The 17886-nt window shown below is 44.5% G+C and overlaps 1 protein-coding gene across 3 annotated transcripts in view; it reads left to right on the top strand.

The window, feature by feature from the left end:
* Positions 1–17886, top strand: part of PLS1 (plastin 1) — a 135594-nt gene continuing 117708 nt past the window's right edge. Inside the window, exon 1 of one of the 3 annotated variants that reach the window (XM_002716570.6) lies at positions 1–141. Coding sequence is in view for 1 of the 3 variants with exons in the window: in XM_089331096.1 (XP_089187222.1) it covers positions 1537–1557 (21 nt within the window). In the remaining 2 variants the exon portion in view is untranslated. Of the gene's footprint in view, positions 142–1472; positions 1558–17886 lie in introns of those variants that run through there. The other 2 variants (XM_070072688.2, XM_089331096.1) reach the window with 2 other exon arrangements.

The following is a 17886-nucleotide window of genomic DNA, read 5'->3' as shown; positions in this document are numbered from 1 at the left end:
GGGGCCCGGATGCCGGCCGGGCATGCGCAGTGGCGCGAGCGCAGCGGCTCCGCGGGCGCGCAGAGGTAGCCGCAGAGCGGACCTGCGGGTACCTGCATCCGGAGTGGGAGCTTCGGACTCGAGGCCCGGTGATCGCCGCAGGTACTGGGCGCTAGGGTGGGAGGGGGCGCTAGGAGGGAAGGTAGACGGACAGATGGAAGGCAAAGCAGTCCTTGTACGGGGCCAGGCTGTCCAGGTTCTCTCGCTCGCTAGGCGTCTCCCGACCTCCGGTGCGCGCTTCTGCAGGTTGGGGCAGCGAGTAGTGGCCGCAGGTGTTCGGTCGCATATTGTACTGCTGAAACAATGAGCCCGAGGACTGCATTAGGACTCCCTGCAGGAAGCGAGGCATTTCGTTAACTTTTCTGGTTGAAACTTTGGTGCTTTCTCATTCAGCCTGACTCGCTGGAATTCTGTGCCTGGTTTATTTGCCTTTGGCCTGTTGGTGCATAGGATCGATAGAACCAGTGAATCGCATCCGCGCTTTTGGGTCGGGTGCCTTGCCTCGGGGCTCCTGGCTGCAGTCTTTAAAAAATGCCAATGGTCAGCGAATTTCAATGCCAGAAAACTTTCTGCATTCCAACTGCGTTAAGTAGGGACTTCACAAAATGCATGATTTTCCTCTTTGCCTTTCAGTGTGGCTCTTCAGTTGGTGCTGTAAAGTGGATAGGGTCTTTTACCTAAGAGTTTTCACTCCTCTCCCTTTACTCTGTCACGGTCTATGGCTTATTCGGAGATGCCTTGCCCTGGAGCTGCGGTATCAGATAAACTTGTGTGAGGCTAAGGGTGTGCTGTACCAATTTACATGAACAAGAAGCAACTTTTCAGGTCAGAGAAGCAACACATAGTTATTCAGGTCCACAAAGATGAAAAAGGTGCTTTATCACCCCTGCCCCTTGCTTCAGCACCAACTCTCCCGACTTTAATGGAATTCTGTAGTAAAATTCTCTGGTAGAGAATACCGGAGGCATATGCCTAGCGGTGGTGAGTTTAGGGGCAAAACAATTGAAGTTCAGAAAGGGAAACCTGTGTGGAAAGGGAATACAGGTTCCCTCCGCTCTTCCCCCATGATGAATGTTTTAATGGCAGGAATAATATACAGTTGGTCTAGTTTGGAACTGTAGAGACTTTTGAGGTCATCCAGTTCAGCTGCTTCAGTTTACAAATGGGAAAACTGAGATCAGTGACTTGCTGTAGCCACCCCAACCCCTCCTCAGCGAAGCTGGGCCTGGGATCCAGACCCAGCTGATATTTATTTATTTATTTATTTACCATTCCCTGTTAATACCCTTTGCTTAGATTATTAAACTTTCTCTTCCACTTTCTTATACTGTGTCATCTGGTTTAAGCAGAAAATTTAATCATCTCAGTGACGGAGCTTGCTAGTACCTTGTAAATTCCTTTCAAAAAATGCCTTCTTGCTCCAGCCCCATCTAGCCGTTCACTGGTCCTGAAATCACCCTCCTTGCTCGCCTCAGTCACCAGGGCCTTTGGCCCAGAATGCGTTCGCCTCCCTCCTGGGTAAGTCCTGCCCATGCTGCAGGGTACAGTTCAGGTGTGACTGCTTTCTGGAAGCCTTCCTTGATTGCTGCAGCCAGGAGCTCTCCATCTAAATAATCTAGCATTTACTGCTGTTATCTGTGTTGCTGTTACATCCTTTGTACATAGTATCCTGAATTACTGTGTTTTACTGCACATCCCAACCTCTTCACCAGGAAATGGTCATGTTGTGTAAGCTCTCGGGGGTTGAAATCTGTGCCTCAAACATCCTACCAAGCACTAAGCACAAAGTCTATTCTCCGCCACTGTTTGTGGGAGGGAGGAGGGAAGGGGAGGAAGTGAGGCATGGATAGTTTTGTAAAAGGATTTCACCTGGATGTTCTGTAATGTGGGGAGGTCGTCTTGGAACTGTAGCACGGCAGCGACCAAGTCAAACTTGTGGGCCAGCTTAGCCTCTAACTCCTATTTCAGCTTCTTGCCTTTTACTTAGAGAAGAATTCTAAGTACAGGCTCAAATACGATGTGCAGCGTGATGACATTTATTTAGAAAATGAGAAGAATCCACAGAACATGAGGGCTCTATTAAGGGAGAGTGGGCCAGGAAGGGGAAAGTGGGACCTCCGTACCCGTCTTTCCTGGGGTCCACCAGGAGAGAGAGAGGGAGCAAGCGAGAGTGCAACAAAGAAGGCACCCTCCCCTTCCCCAGGCTTCCTGTTCACTTCCAAAAGGGGGAGTGATTACATAGTCTGATTGACAGGTGGGTGGATCCAGGTGGGATTATGGGGGGGGGGTGGTCTCCAGCTCCTGAACTGTTTATCTGTTATGTTTTCCCACATCAAAACCAACCTGCTGGAGTGACTCTGATTCTCATATTTTGATAAGAGATCATAGGTTAATAAGTACCTCCAATGTGGATATTCTATTTCTTGTGGTTACAATGTGATTCTCTTATTTCCCTCTAGATGATAAGCTCTTTGAAGGATGATTTTTAAGTCGCGACGATGTCTAGCACGTTGTTTTGCAGTATCAGGCACTCCGCAGTTACTGAATGAATAAATCAATTTGTATTTGGCTTGGTGAGGGTGGCCATTTTGAATCTTGGAGCTACAATATAGCATTTTATGTAGGCCATCCTCTCATTATATAGAGGAAAAACTGAAGTAGGCTTAACTAAGCTAGTTAGCGGTAGACCCAGAGGTTCTGCTCAGATTTTCTCATTACCAGATCCAAGTTCCTTTCATTAATTTTTTATTTTTGAGGGTGTTGGCCCTAGGTTTAAAATGAGTTGGCAGCAGGACACTCTGTGAATAGAAAGCCCTGTAGAGAGGAGAAATCTGACAGCTGATCGGAGAATGTCTGTGTCATTGAAGAGATGAGACATAGGGATGATTGGCCAATTCAAGGTTGAGTACGCAGAATGAGAAGGGGGTCAGGCTTGGGTCCTGGGAATCTGCACCTACTGGAATTGAGGAAGTCCTTGTAGCTTTTGGCTACTGTTGGGGCTCAGTGGATTAAGCTTGTGACCCTGGCATCCCATATCAGAGCGCTGGTTCGAATCCTGGCTGTGCTGCTTCTGACCTAGCTCCCTGCTAATGTGCCTATGAAAGCAGTAGAGATGGCTCAAATGTTTGGGCTCCTACCACCAACATGGAAGACCAGGATGAAGTTTTGGACTCCTGGCTTCAGCCTGGTTGCAGCCCTGGCTGTTGTGGCCATTTGTGGAGTAAACCAGTAGATTGATCTCTCTGCCTTTAAAAAAAAAAATCTGTAAGAAAAAAAAAAAAGTCTTGGTAGCTTAGCTTGTCAGAAGACATAGTCTGGTTGGGCCAAAGTCTGGGTAGTTTTTCATCTGCTCACATTGTGGAGCCCCGTGGCACTTGTCCATCTGGAGCGGATGCTGTGAATAGCTGCTTTGCAAAACAAAATGCAGCCCTGCCTTTGAGCTGCACTCAGCGTCGAGGGGGCTCCTGCATGGCATATCTTTGGCATGCACCCTGAGGCTGGTGACCATCTTCATTTTCCACCAGCAGTTATCTCTGCTCAGGCAGAATACTGAAATTAATGCCTCATACACTTAAAAAGTGCCCAGATATTAGATACTAGAGTTTGCCATCGCCCATAGTAAAATGACCATATCATGTAACTTTCTCAAATGACAAGAGTATTTATGTGAATCACATGCTATACTAAACATTTTACAACCCATCTGCCATTTACTCTTTACCATTCATCTTTTCAGGTAGGTGCAGTTATTACTCTCACTTTGTAGATTGGAAAACTGAGGCTGGGAGGGAGAAAATCCTTGGAAGTCACACAGCTGACAAGTGGCTGAGCTGAGAGTTCATCCCAGGGCTGCCTGACTTCAGGCACTGAGTGCTCAAATAATCAAATATCTTCACAATATGCAAAGCTTTGTCTCTGGCAACCCTAGATGCTTTGAGTGGCCTCCAGTTTTAACTGTGAAACTCCCATGGTTCTGTGACCCAGGCCTCAATCTAAGAACCAACATTAACAGTGATGAATTTTTCTGGTTTTCAAATTCTGCTTGTTCTTTAATCTCCTTTATCTTTGGAGCATTCCTGGAGACAGAGAGAGAGAGCGAGAGAGAGAGAGAGCAGCGTTTGCTCTGGGCACCACATTGAAGCCATTTCGGTTCTGCCCTCACCCTTTTTTGGGGTGTAGGGTGCATTAGTTGTGGGTGCTTCTGGAGCTAGGGCTGGGAAAACTCACCTTGTGTGTAGCCTGAGAACTCTGGGTGACTCTATTGGTAAGCGTTGTTTCCGTGGGGTGTCAGGACTCCCAGATGGAAGCTCCTGGGCTATCAGTGGTCCTGACTCTGAACTCTAGCCTTTTAACTACGGCCATCACCCCCCAGAGAGAATCCAGATCTGAGCGCATTTCCCACAGTTCCTGCAGATGAAGGAGTCCTGAAGTCAGTGTGGACCAGATGGAGATGAGCTCAGAGACCTCAGGGAAGGCACTGGGTTAGATAATAACTCAGTGGCCTGATTGGCGGATTTGGCCATGGAAAGCTCTGTGCTCTAAGCAAATGTGCTCCTCTTCCTCCTCTTGCGCAGCCTAATTGCACGGGGAGCTTACTCTCCCCGGGGAGTCTCAGAATGGAGCCCAGCTGAGCGTTCTCTCCCTTTGCTGCCTGAGCTCTCTCTCCATTTCCTGGTTCTGCTTCACCTTCCCCTGAGCCGTTCGTGTTTCCAGGTCTCCTGCTCTGGATATGGAAGACAGTGCCAAGGGCTTCTGTCCTTCATTCATTGCTTATCTCAACATCCAAGAGCTCATCACATCATCCCGTTCTGAATCAGCATTTCACTCTGGTTGGTGATGAAAATCAGGAAGAAAAAGAGGGCTTTGTGCTGCAGGCAGCTTTATTGGTTATAAAACGGTTATGCCGTTTGGATTGCTCGAAACTTTGCTGCCATATAAGATCACGTGAGATACAGGCTGTTCCAACTTAGCACCCCTGTGTCTGAATGTGCCTGTTGGCCATTTGTGTGTGTGAGAGAAGCGTGCAACGTGGCTTCTGTCAAAGCAACTTGCCTTTATGTATGAGGGCTGTGAGCACAGAAAGGACGAGGAGTTGGGAGGTAATTAGGAGAGTTTGTCTCTTATTAGAACACTGTTTCATCAGAAAATATGTCCAGGGGAATTAGAGATAGCTCTGTTCATAAAGCCCAGTTGGGAAGGGGACTTTAGACTTTATAATAAACTGGATTTTTATGATTGACTTTTTTGAGCAATTCAGTTATAGAGCTATAAGATTATTTTGATGGTAACTTACCACACACAGATATTCTTCCTTTGAAATATCCAAGATGACTACAAAGAAAACCTGAGAAATTGTCTTTTCCAAACAGTAAGGTGGGCGGATACCTTAGTGAGGCAGAAGAAGGTATGGGATGGGACTGCTTCTTCATAGAAAGCCAAAGGGTTTGACATATGATTGACTCCAAATATTAGAGGAAACCAGATTTACCCTATTATTGAGTAACATGGTATTTGTTCAAAGACCTGGTTCCATGAAATATGTTTTCTTTTTAATAAAATGACAAATGACTTCAACTTTTTGGAGAATTAAGAAATGAGATATTTTAGCAGTGCTGCCAACATAGAATTTGGATTAAATTTGAGTTCAAGACATTGGTATATGTGCAGACCGGCTATGTTAATTATGCCTTGGAATAAGGTCTACTTGTCTAAACCTTCCCACCTACAATGAATGCCCTTAAATAAGAGTAAACATTGTGGTGCGGTGGGTTAAGCCATTGCCTGCAAAGTTTGCTTCCCGTATCAGAGTGCTTGTTCAAGTCCTGGCTGCTCTAATTCTGATCCAGCTCCCCTGCTAATGTGCCTGGGAAAGCAGTGGAAGATGGCCCAAGTGGTTGGGCCACTGACATCCACAATGGAGACCTGGATGGGGTTTGGATCTCCTGGGTTCAGCCTGGGTCAGTCCTAGCTGTTATAGCCATTTGGAAGTGAATCAGCTGATGAAAGATCTCCCTCCTTCTCTCCCTCTCTCCCTCTCCCTCCCCCTCTCCCATGTCATTGTACCTTTTAACTAAATAAATAAATATTTTAAAAAGTAAACCTGGGCCATCGCCGTGGCTCACTAGGCTAATCCTCTGCCTTGCGGCGCCGGCACACCGGGTTCTAGTCCTGGTTGGGGCGCCGGATTCTGTCCCGGTTGCCCCTCTTCCAGGCCAGCTCTCTGCTGTGGCCAGGGAGTGCAGTGGAGGATGGCCCAAGTGCTTGGGCCCTACACCCCATGGGAGACCAGGAGAAGCACCTGGCTCCTGCCATCGGATCAGCGCGGTGTACCGGCCGCAGCACGCTGGCCGCGGCGGCCATTGGAGGGTGAACCAATGGCAAAGGAAGACCTTTCTCTCTGTCTCTCTCACTGTCCACTCTGCCTGTCAAAAAAAAAAAAAAAATTAAATTAAAAAAAAAAAAAAAGAAAGAGTAAACCTATCTCCACAGATCACAACTATAAAATCCAAAGTGGGTGCATGATGATCTGTGGCCTTAAACTGATCCTGACAAAGCAATTTGAGTGCCTTAGATATTGAACTTTCTCATACATGAATTTGTATCTATGACATATTGCACTTTCTTTGATGTATTTGTCAGTGTTTTCAGCACATATAAAGGACATTTTTGCTATTGGTAATTGCACTGGTTTGGTTTTTGTCCTTTTTTTTCTTCTTCTTTTTTTTTTTTTTTTTTTTTTTTTTTTTTTTTTTTTTTTTTTTTGACAAGCAGAGTGGATAGTGAGAGAGAGAGACAGAGAGAAAGGTCTTCCTTTTGCTGTTGGTTCACCCTCCAATGGCCGCCGCGGCCAGCGCGCTGCGGCCGGCGCACCGCACTGATCCAAAGGCAGGAGCCAGGTGCTTCTCCTGGTCTCCCACGGCGTGCAGGGCCCAAGCACTTGGGCCATCCTCCACTGCACTCCCTGGCCACAGCAGAGAGCTGGCCTGGAAGAGGGGCAACCGGGACAGATTCCGGTGCCCCGACCGGGACTAGAACCCGGTGTGCCGGCGCCTCAAGGCGGAGGATTAGCCTAGTGAGCCGTGGCGCCGGCCCACTGGTTTGGTTTTAAAATGAATTAATTGATAGAAAATAAAATATAACTGCTTTGAATATTAAAAAAAAAAAAGAAAGTACTGACTTGAGGCAGACATTTAGCACAGCTGTTAAGAGCTGCTTGGGGCACTGACATCCCGTATCTGAGTGCCTGGGTTCAAGTCCTGGCTCCATTCCCGATTCCAGCTTCCAGCCATTGCACATCCTGGGAGGCAGTAGGTGATCGCTCAAGTAGTTGGGTCCCTGCCTCCCACATGGGAGACAGGAACTGAGTTCCTGGTGCTCAGCTTTGGCTTGGCAGGGCCCATCCTGGACCACTGCAGGCATCTGGGGATGGGAGATCTCTATCTGCTGCATTTCAAACAAGCAAAAAAGGGCCTGACTGCATCCCCACGTTGTTCCTATAGCCAGAGCTCAGAATCTGGATTAAATTATTGAAATAAAAGCAGGTTCAGAACCTACTCATTTGTGGTGAATGATCAATGGCACAAGCACTTTTTGTCTCATTTCACTTAGTCATCTTAAGTGCCATCTTTTTATGGCTATATTGATTTCTCTTTTTGTCCTTGATAAATATATTCTTATCAACTACTGTTTTTAGACAAAAAAAAATCAATGCAAACTAGAATTTTGAGGTTTCATAAGTGGTCTCTGCTGAGGGTTTTCATGCTACTCATGAACAATTTGGTAGAAAGACTATTGTCAAGTTAGTACATAATTAAACCTTTAATATCAAGTTAGTGTTTAGAACCTTCTGGAATAAACCAAAACTTCTGCACTCCTTCACTGGAGAGCTCTCTCAGAGCTCTGTCTTCGTTATGTCTCCCTTTCACTTCCTTTCCTTAGATTTATCTCATTGGAACACCCTTTTTTTGTTCCAGGGAATGCTTCCAAGAGTGGCCCAGATCTTGCATAGTTTCAAGTGTTAATCAGGTCAACAAGGTGCCAGTCGTGAAACATACTCATAAAAACCCAGTGATGTTTTTAAGCAAAAGTTGTCATGCAAGTGAATTCATTTTTGATAGACAACAATAATAGTAACTTGCTTAATCTCTTAACCTCAAATGGTCAAGTTACACTCAAGATTACCGTCAGTGGAAATAGGTACGTTCAAAGTTTCTGAACATTTAATCCATCACATGAACCTCAGGGCAATTTAAAATCTAGATATCTGGGATCAGTTGGCATATAATCAGAGCCTGGATGGGCAGACAAAGTCTGTGATTCTGTTTCTGACCCAATGAGAAGGGAAGTCTGCTCTTCAGCCACAGATTTAATGATTAAGCAAGACAACGAATGTGAAAGTGGTTTGTAAGCTGTAAGATAAGGAAGGGAGGTATTTACTGGTAGCTATAGCCATTTTCCAACTTTGATGCCTTTCAATAATCAGCAACCATGACTTTGAGAGTGACCTGCCTGCTTGTGATTATCCACCTCGAAGTGGCAGAGATTGAATTTGTGTCTGTGTCATCTACTTTTTTTTCCCCCAAAAGAAACCTTTTATTTAAAGAACACAAACTTCATGCATTTCATAAGTACAACTTGAGGAATATATTGATTATTCCCATCATACCCGCCCTACCATCCCCACTCCCACCCCTCTTCCTCCTCCGTCTCCCATTCCCAGTCCCATTCTCCACTAAGATCCATTTTCAATTAACTTTATCCACAAAAGACCAACTCTATACTAAGTAAAGAGTTCAACAATTTGCACACACACACACACACACACACACACAAAAACTGTTCTTCAACAGTCAACACAAGCAATACAAGGGCTGTTCGAAGTCATTACATCTCAAAGTTAATTTCACTTTTTTTTTTTTTTTTTTTTTTTTTTTTTTTTGAGAATGAGTTTTACTGTTAACTCTCACAATACAACTCATTGAGGACAGAGGTCCTGCATGGGAAGTTATTGCACAGTGACTCCTGTTGTTGATTTAACAATTAACACTCTTATGTATGACGGTGATCACCAGAGGCTCTTGACATGAGCTGCCTAGGTTATGGAAGCCTTTTGAATCCACAGACCCCATCAGTGTCGTCTACTTTTAATGTTTGAAAAGTTGGCTAGGACTTAGCATTTGTACCACAGTGATGGCCAAGCCAGTTCCATGAGAATGGAATTTCAGCCTTGCTTCAACCTAGTGTGTTTCCAGTCAATCTATATTTTCTTCTTTTATTGACCAGAACAAATGATTTCCCTTTGAAATTTATATTTGATTTTTTTAAATAAAATCCTAGGTGTACTTTGTGGCTAAACCTTGACTGGAGTTCTTTAAGTGATTTCTCTGCTGTCAGATTTGCCTTCAACAACTTCCCCCTAAATGGCAGATCTCAGTGACTATGGTATTTATTAATCTCTACTATGGAAAGAGGATTTAGGTGTCTGTCTGCAGACTCCTCCATGTTAATCAGAGGTTTCTTGTAGAAGATAAAGAGCTAGGCTGGGGGCAGAGCTATGAGGGCTATGGTATTCAAGAGTTGTCAGTCGGGTGGAGGAGGCAGACATAGGGACTACTGCCTGTGGGAGAGATGTTGAGTGAAGCTTTGAGGGAGCGCAAGTGGAGAGCACTTAATTCCTTTTTTTTTTTAAGGTTTGTTTCATTTATTTGAAAGAGTTATGTAGAAAGAGAGGGAGAGACAGAGACAGAGATCTTCCATCTGCTGGTTTACTCTCCAAATGGGCGCCTCGGCTGGGGTTGGGCCAGGCCAAAGCCAGGAGCCAGGAATTTCTTCTGGGTCTCCTATGTGGGTGGAGGGGCCCAAGCACTTGGGCCATCCTCCGCTGCTTTTTCCCAGGCCATTTCCCAGGGACCTGGATTGGAAGTGGGGCAGCCAGACTGAATTGACACCCATATGGGATGCCTGCATTGCAGGCAGTGGCTTAACTTAACTACTATGCCTCAACAACAGTTAAATTCTGTTCAGTGGGTCAAGGAAGGCTTCAAGGTAGAGGCAGGTTTTAAACTGAGCCTCGAAAGGAAAGCAGAAGTTTAATTTGCAGAGGATAGAAGAGAAAGCTTTCCATGGGAGGGACAGTGTACGTAAAAGCATGGAGACAGGAAGAGCTGGCCTCTTTAGGGAACTGTGGGTACCTTAGGGTGCTCTAGCACTTGAGCATGGATAAGAGTCACCTGGAGAGTTTGTTACACAGCAGATCACTGGGTCCCAACTCAAGAGTTTCTAACTGTTCAGGGCTGGGGTGGGGTTAGAGTATATTCACATCGATCAGTTCTCAGTTGGTGAAGCCGATGGTCTCAGAACCAGTGGGCTCTTTAGAGTATGGGGTGTGAAATGGATGAACTAGAAAGAAAATGTTCTTGTTTGACATTTGACTGCCACAGAATTGACATTGCAGATTTTGGTTTTTGTTGGTTTGCTTTTTCAGTTAGTCCCTTTTACCAAGTGGCTGCTGCCTTGTGCCCCCTGCCGCCCTCTGGGAATTCCTTCCTCAGTTCTCCTGGCAATTCTCTCACTAACCTTGCCCTTTCTCTGCTTTCCATGTATAAAAGTGACTGCTCTCCGGCCAATATTCCACCTTTGGCAAGCTCAACAGCCAACGTTAGCCAGATGTTAGGAGTTAGCCCAAACCACGTACAAATGACTAGTATACGACGAGTATTTGGATTTTATTTTGTTATTCTAGATATGTGAAACTTTATTCAACTTCATTCATTCATTTTTGAAATAGCCTGCAAGCTCTGAGCTAAGAGAGAGCAGTCTCACAACTGGAGACAGTTCCTTCTCTACTCTTGGAAAGTTTGCAAGATTGTGGGAGGGTTAAAACGCGTGTGTTCATGGCCACAGTACAGGGCCGCTGATGCTAAGTGTGGTTAGAACGTGTAGAAACCAATGTGATAGCAATATAATAATTGTGATAGCAATTGTGATACCAATATAACAGGGCAGGCAGCGTAGAGTTACAGGGCTATGCTGGTTTATGCTCTTCTGATATTTTATGCATCGTACAAAACTGTCTGAAATGAGGGAGCCTGTGTCCACAGAAGGAAAAACTAGGGAGGAGGGGACTTTTGAAGGATGGGCAGATGCTCATCAGGTAACAGCTTAGTCAGCAGGTGAGTAAGAGAGGGCTCCAGTCAGAGAGGCAGCTGAACCTCAGAATGGAGACTGGACAGGGAATTGCAGGGTCAGCCAATAGTGAGAACCCACATTCATTTTGGAAAGTTCTGGGAGATGAGACTGGAAATGTGTCACAGGTCCAAATTGTGAAATGTCTTTGAGTATGAAGTTATGGGACTTGGACTTTATTCTGTAGGCAACAGTGAGTCATAGGCATACCCCGTGACTTGGGCATAGGTTGTCTCAGGCTTATCCTGACTGATGGCTCCCCCTCAAGCCCCCAAAACACCAGAAGCACAGGTGCCACAGACATGCATATTGATCTGTACTTAATCCCATTTTGAAAAGACATAAAATGCTTCTGTTTCTGGCTCTGGTTTTGATATGTATCAAACATCTTCCAGGCCTGCAAGAATCCATTACGAGAGCCTTCTAAGACCTTTAGAAAGATGTCAAATATGAAAGGCCAACCAATTTCAGTTTCCAAGAGGCAAGGTATAGAGACAAAATGAAACCTATGGAGCTACTGATTGTAGTGATTTATTCTGGGAAGACCAGCTCATTCTACGGTTAAGGCTAAAGGGGTGGTTTTGGCCATGTCAAGGTATCATTTGGGACAGACACCTGTGTCTCACATTGGAGTGCCTGCGTTTGAGTCCTGGCTTTACTCTCAACTCCCCCTTCTTACTAATGTGTACCTTGGGAGCCAGCAGGTGATGGTTCAAGAAGTTAGATTTTTGTCACACAAGTGGGGACCCTGATTGAATTCTTGGCTCCTAGGTTTGACCTGGCTCAGCCACTGCTGTCATTTGGGGAAGTGAGCCAGCTATGGGATATCTCTCTCTGTGTTTCTCTTTTCTTCTCTGTCTGTCTCTCTGCCTTTCAAATAAGAAAAAATTGAGAAAAAATTTAAGGCTATAGATACAAGTTTCCTAAGCAGTTGTTCCCTATCAAACTTCAGGCGCTGAAGGATTCAATTGGTGAAAAACAAGAATGAATGGCAATGTGGCATTTCTTCCGAATTGCTTTGGTTATAAATTGAGAGATGTTTACTGGTTTAGTACTGGAAGAGCTTATCTCTGGGGAGTAGGGGCATTAAGGTGAGAACAATTCTTTCCAATTATTTTTTGAGGGAATGACCACAGATTGGAAGGACGCTTGTGTCTCATTTGGGTTTTGAAAATCTTTCCTATATATCCCCAGAAAACTACCCTTGCTGAGAGCTACTGTGTGACGAGAACAAAGGGTGTTGCCATACACACGCCCACTGATAGCAGAGACAGCTTAGTGAGTGTCTGGGTCTGAGCTCACTCACTCATCCGTCTTGTACAAAGTCCAACAGCTGAGAGGTTCAACGGAGGGGAGAATTACCAAATCATTCTGCCTATCTCAGCTTTTGTTTTTCCTTTCTTTTTGATTCTGTTTTTTTGTGGATTAAGTAAAAAAAAATACATAAATTGAAAGATATTATGCACAGTTTAGGTCACAGTCTTCTATTTATAGCATTTATTTTATGTAACTTCTTATGGCCGTATTAAGTGAATTTTGCAATATTATCTTTTTCACCTTGTCCCTCATTGCCTGATAGATAGTAGGCACTTGGTAGGTTGTTGAACAAATGGAGAAAAAGATTTAATGAGTGGATGAGTATACACCCACTCCCAGTTAATGCACATACCTAATACTTTCTAGCTTCTGCTTGCTTGTAGAGACTTAAAAATACACGTTGCACTATATTTATTTATTTATTTAAAGAATTATTTTATTTATTTGAAAGAGTTCCAGAGAGAGAGAGAGAGAGAGAGAGAGATTTTCCATCTGCTGGTTCACTCCCCAAATGACCCCAGTTGCCAGAGCTGAGCCAATCTGAAGCCAGGAGCCAGAGGCTTCCTCTGGGTCTCCCATGCGGGTATAGGGGCCCAAAGACGTGGGTCACCTTCCACTGCTTTCCCAGGCCGTAGCAGAGAGCTGGATGGGAAGAGGAGCAGTCAGGACCCAAATCGGCGCCCATATGGGATGCCGGCGCTGCAGGCTGGGGCTTTAACCCGCTGTGCCCACAGCGCTGGCCCCTGCATTATTTTTAGACTATAGTAGTCCCTTATCAGCAGTATTTTGCTTTCTACAGTTTCAATCCCAAAGTCTGAAGATATTAAATGGAAAAATTCAATAAATAATTCATTTTTAAGTGACAAATAAGATTGTACATATTTATGGGATACCAGGTAGTGTTTCAATCCTTATACTCATACACATTTTATAATATTCAAATCAAAGTAGACATACTTCTCTCCTAAAATATTTCTCATTTTAAAAATTTATTTATATGAGAGGCAGAGTTATAGACAGAGGGAGAGGTAGAGAGAGAGAAAACCATCAGCTGGTTCACTCGCTAAGTGGTCACAATGGCTGAAGCTGGGCTGATCCAGAGCCAGGAGCCAGGAGCTTCTTCTGGATCTCCCATGTGGGTGCAGGGGCCCAAGCTCTTGGACCATCTTCTACTGCTTTCCCAGGCCATAAACAGAGAGCTGGATAGGAAGTGGAGCAGCCAGGACTAGACCTGGTGCCCATATGAGATGCTGGTGCTGCAAATGGAGGCTTAACCTACTCCGCTACAGCACCTGCCCTAGTTTGTCTCATTCAATATCCTTCCTTTTAGCTTTCTAAAAAAGATATAGTTGATATAGGCTGTGGCCTAGTGGGTGAAGCTGCTGTCCGCAGTGCCAGGATCCCATGTGGGCGCTGATTCAAGTTCTGGGTGCTCCACTTTCAATCCAGCTCTCTGCTGTGGCCTGAGAAAGCAGTGGAAGATGGCCCAAGTCCTTGGGCCTCTGCACCCATGTAGGAGACCTGGGAGAAGCTCTTGGCTCCTGGCTTCTGATTAGCACAGCTCAGGCCATTGTGGCCACGTGGGGAGTGAATCAACAGATGGAAGACCAGACCTTTCTCTCTCTCTCTTTCTCTCTTAGCCTCTGCCTCTCTGTAACTCTGCCTTTCAAATAAATAGTCTTTTTTTACAAAAAGATATAGTTGATTATGTATAGTCAACCCTACTGTGCAATAGAGTGGCAGAACATCTTTTTTTTTTTTTAAGATTTATTTACTTATTTGAAAGTCAGAGTTACACAGAGAGAGGCACTGTGGCTTAGTGGGTAAAACTGCCATATGCACTGCCGGCATCCCGTATGGGCTCTGGTTCATGTCCCAGCTGCTCCACTTCTGATCCACCTCCCTGCTAATGGCCTGGGAAAGCAGCAGAAGATGGCCCTGTGTTTGGGCCCTTGCACCCAAGTGGGAGACCTGGAAAAAGCTACATGCTCCAGGCTCCTGGTTTCAGCCTGGCCCGGCCTTGGCCATTGTGGCCATTTGGGAAGTGAACCAACAGATGGAAGATCTCTTTCTCTGTCTCTCCCATTATTTCTGTAATTCTATCTTTCAAATAAATAAATAAACCTTAAAAGAATTGTTGTAGATTCATATGTGTTCTAAACTAATTCCAGAATTGACAAAATAATATGTTGTAATAATACTTTACATGTAGATAATGCTTGCATATAAAACTTGTTTCATGGGGCCAGTGCTGTGGTGCAGTGTGTTTTAAAACCCTGATCTGCAGTGCTGGCATCCCGTATGGGCACTGGATTGTGCCCACATGGGAGACCCAGAGGAAGCTCCTGGCTCCTGGCTTCAGATCAGCTCACAGCCGTTGAGGCCATTTGGGGAGTAAAACAGCAAATGGAAGACCTCTCTCTCTCTGTCTCTACCTCTCTATGTAGCTCTGTCTTTCAAAATAAATAAAATAAATCTTAATTAAAAAAAAAAACTTGTTTCACTTCTAAAATAAACTTATACTGACACATATTGGCATTACCTTCCTATTAAACTATTTTTTATTAAGAGAAATTAGATTGGGAATGAGTAGGAAAGTGGTTTACAGAGATACTCAAAGGGCCGACGCCGCGGCTCACTAGGCTAATCATCCGCCTTGCGGCGCCGGCACACCGGGTTCTAGTCCCGGTTGGGGCGCCGGATTCTGTCCCGGTTGCCCCTCTTCCAGGCCAGCTCTCTGCTGTGGCCAGGGAGTGCAGTGAAGGATGGCCCAAGTGCTTGGGCCCTGCACCCCATGGGAGACCAGGAGAAGCACCTGGCTCCTGCCATTGGATCAGCGCCATGCGCAGGCTGCAGAGCGCCAGCCGCGGCGGCCATTGGAAGGTGAACCAACGGCAAAGGAAGACCTTTCTCTCTGTCTCTCTCTCTCACTGTCCACTCTGCCTGTCAAAAAAAAAAAAAAAAAAAAAGAGATGCTCAAAGAAGTACATGTGCATACTTCAAAAAATTCATGGAAAAATGGAAGTAAAACATAAGTTTATTTTGGTGCAAAAAACTCTGAAATCCATGTATATGCGGAGTCTTCAAAAATTCATGGAAAGTTTGTATTATGAAAAAACTACTAATTTCCAAATATACTAATGTAGTAGAAGTTTGGATACCTATTTTCCTACACTTAAATTAAGGGAGAACTATAAGTTACTTTATCCTACCTGAGAGTCTCTATTATTAACAATAACCTGTTCTTGATTCATGAAATAAGACTTGATCGGCATGGGAAAAAAATAATCTCTTCCATCTTGAACAGATAGTTTTCTCTTGTTGTGGCTCAGTGGGTTAAACTGCCTGCTGCCTGTGATGCCAACATCCCATTTCCAAGCCTTGGTTTGAGATCTGGCTGCTTTGCTTCAGATCCAGCTCCTGGTAGTGCACCTGGGAAAGTAGTGGATGATGACCACAGTGCTTGGGCCCCTGCACCCATGTGGCAGATCTGGATGGAGTTCCTGGTTCCTGCCTCCTGCCTTTGGCCTGGCCCAGCCTGGATGTCACAGCCATTTGGGGAGTGAACCAGTGGATAGAAGATCTTTCCCTCTTTTTCTCTGTCACTTTGCCTTTCAAGTGAATAAAATAGATCATTTTTTAAAAAAGATTTATTTATTTGAAAGGCAGAGTTACAGAGCAGCAGAGGCAGAGAGAGAGGTCTTTCATTTGCTAGTTCACTCCCCAAATGGCCACAACAGCTGGAGCTGGACCCATCCAGAGCCAGGAGCCTGGAGCTTCTTTTCGGTCTCCCATGTGGGTGCAGGGGTCCAAGGACTTGGGCCATCTTCCATTGCTTTCCCAGGCACCTTAGCAGGGAGCGGGATTGGAAATGGAGCAGCCGGGACTCTAACTGGCACCCATATAGGATGCTGGCACTGCAGGCGGCAGCTTTACCTGCTACACCATGGTGCTGGCTCCCAAAATAAATCTCTAAAAAAAGTTTTGTTCTTGCAACTATTATATTTCTTGTCACTGTATATTTGGAAAATATAGGATAAAATATTTTACAGAGTTTTATTTTCCTTATGTGATACTTTTATCATAATTTTTCTGTGGCAGACTAAGCCTTAGCTGAAGTATTTCTACAAGTTTAGTATTATATTTCTCATGTGACTAGGAAAATAATAGAAGAACTGAAAACATTGTAATTTTCTAGTAATTCAAAGGAAAGAACTATACTCTGAAGCAGTGTACAAAAGGGAACACAGTGAAATCCACTTGTTAAATTCATTTATTAATTATCAGTGCCAATAGTTTGCATCCATCCTATTTTACATCCTAGGCACACTTAGGGGGGCCCTTTTACAGGTAGCTCATTTAATCTTGAAAGGATAGCAAGGTTCATCCAAAGATTCTGTGTGCACAAGTGATTCCATTGTGCTATATCCTTAAATGCTATTGTAAGATACACTCAAGCCACAAGAACTTGTAGGGATAGTAAAGGTTTTATGTCATCCAGACATTGTCAAAGTCTTTGCCTGAACAGGCCTCAGTGGTGTTTCCTCAATGTTCTTGGTGCACATTACATTTTGTTAAATTTTCTTTTCCTCTTTATGTATTTGAGAGAGAGAAAGAGACAGAGAGAAAGAGAGGGATAGCAAGGTGAAAATGGGTTGGTTCATGCCCCAAATGTTCACAATGGCTGAGGTTAAGCCAGGCAAAAGCCAGGAGCCAGGCACTCAGTTCAAGTTTCCCAGATGAGTGGCAGGGATCTGATTACTGTAGCTCTCACCTGTTGCCTCCCAAAGTGAGTATTAGCAAGAAGCAGAAATTGGGAGTGGAGCCGAAACTCAAGCCCAGGCCCTCTAGTATGAATTGTGTATGTCCCAAGTAGTGTCTTAACCACTATGCAAACGTGGGCATTCTTTTATTGAACTAACAGCTTATCAAGATGCAGTACTGTGCAGTTCACCCGTTTAAGGTGCACAGTTTTAGAACATTTTCATCACACTGTGTTCATTAGCACTCATTCCTGCTCGCCTACCTCGGTCTCCTCCACACCAAGGCAAGGACAAATCTACTTTCTGTCTATAGATTTGCCTAGTCTTGACATTTCATATAAATGGAATAAGTAACCTTCTGTGACTGGCTTATTTGATTTAGCATAATGTTTTCAAGGTCCCTCCACTTGGTAGCATGAATTATACTTCAGTTCTTCTTAGTGACTAATATTCCATTGTGCAGGTATACCATGTTTTACAAAATCCATTTATCCTTTCATCAGTTGATGGACATTGAGGTTGTTTCTTTTAAAAAAAAAATCATGAATAACTGCTGTGAACATTTGTGAAGTAGTTTTTGGGG

This window comes from Oryctolagus cuniculus, chromosome 4, assembly GCF_051225735.1.
Source record: "Oryctolagus cuniculus isolate XC-2025 breed Fujian yellow rabbit chromosome 4, ASM5122573v1, whole genome shotgun sequence".
Lineage (NCBI taxonomy): Eukaryota > Metazoa > Chordata > Mammalia > Lagomorpha > Leporidae > Oryctolagus > Oryctolagus cuniculus.
Note: the sequence above shows the minus strand (reverse complement) of the source record. Positions and strands in the feature narration are given on the sequence as shown.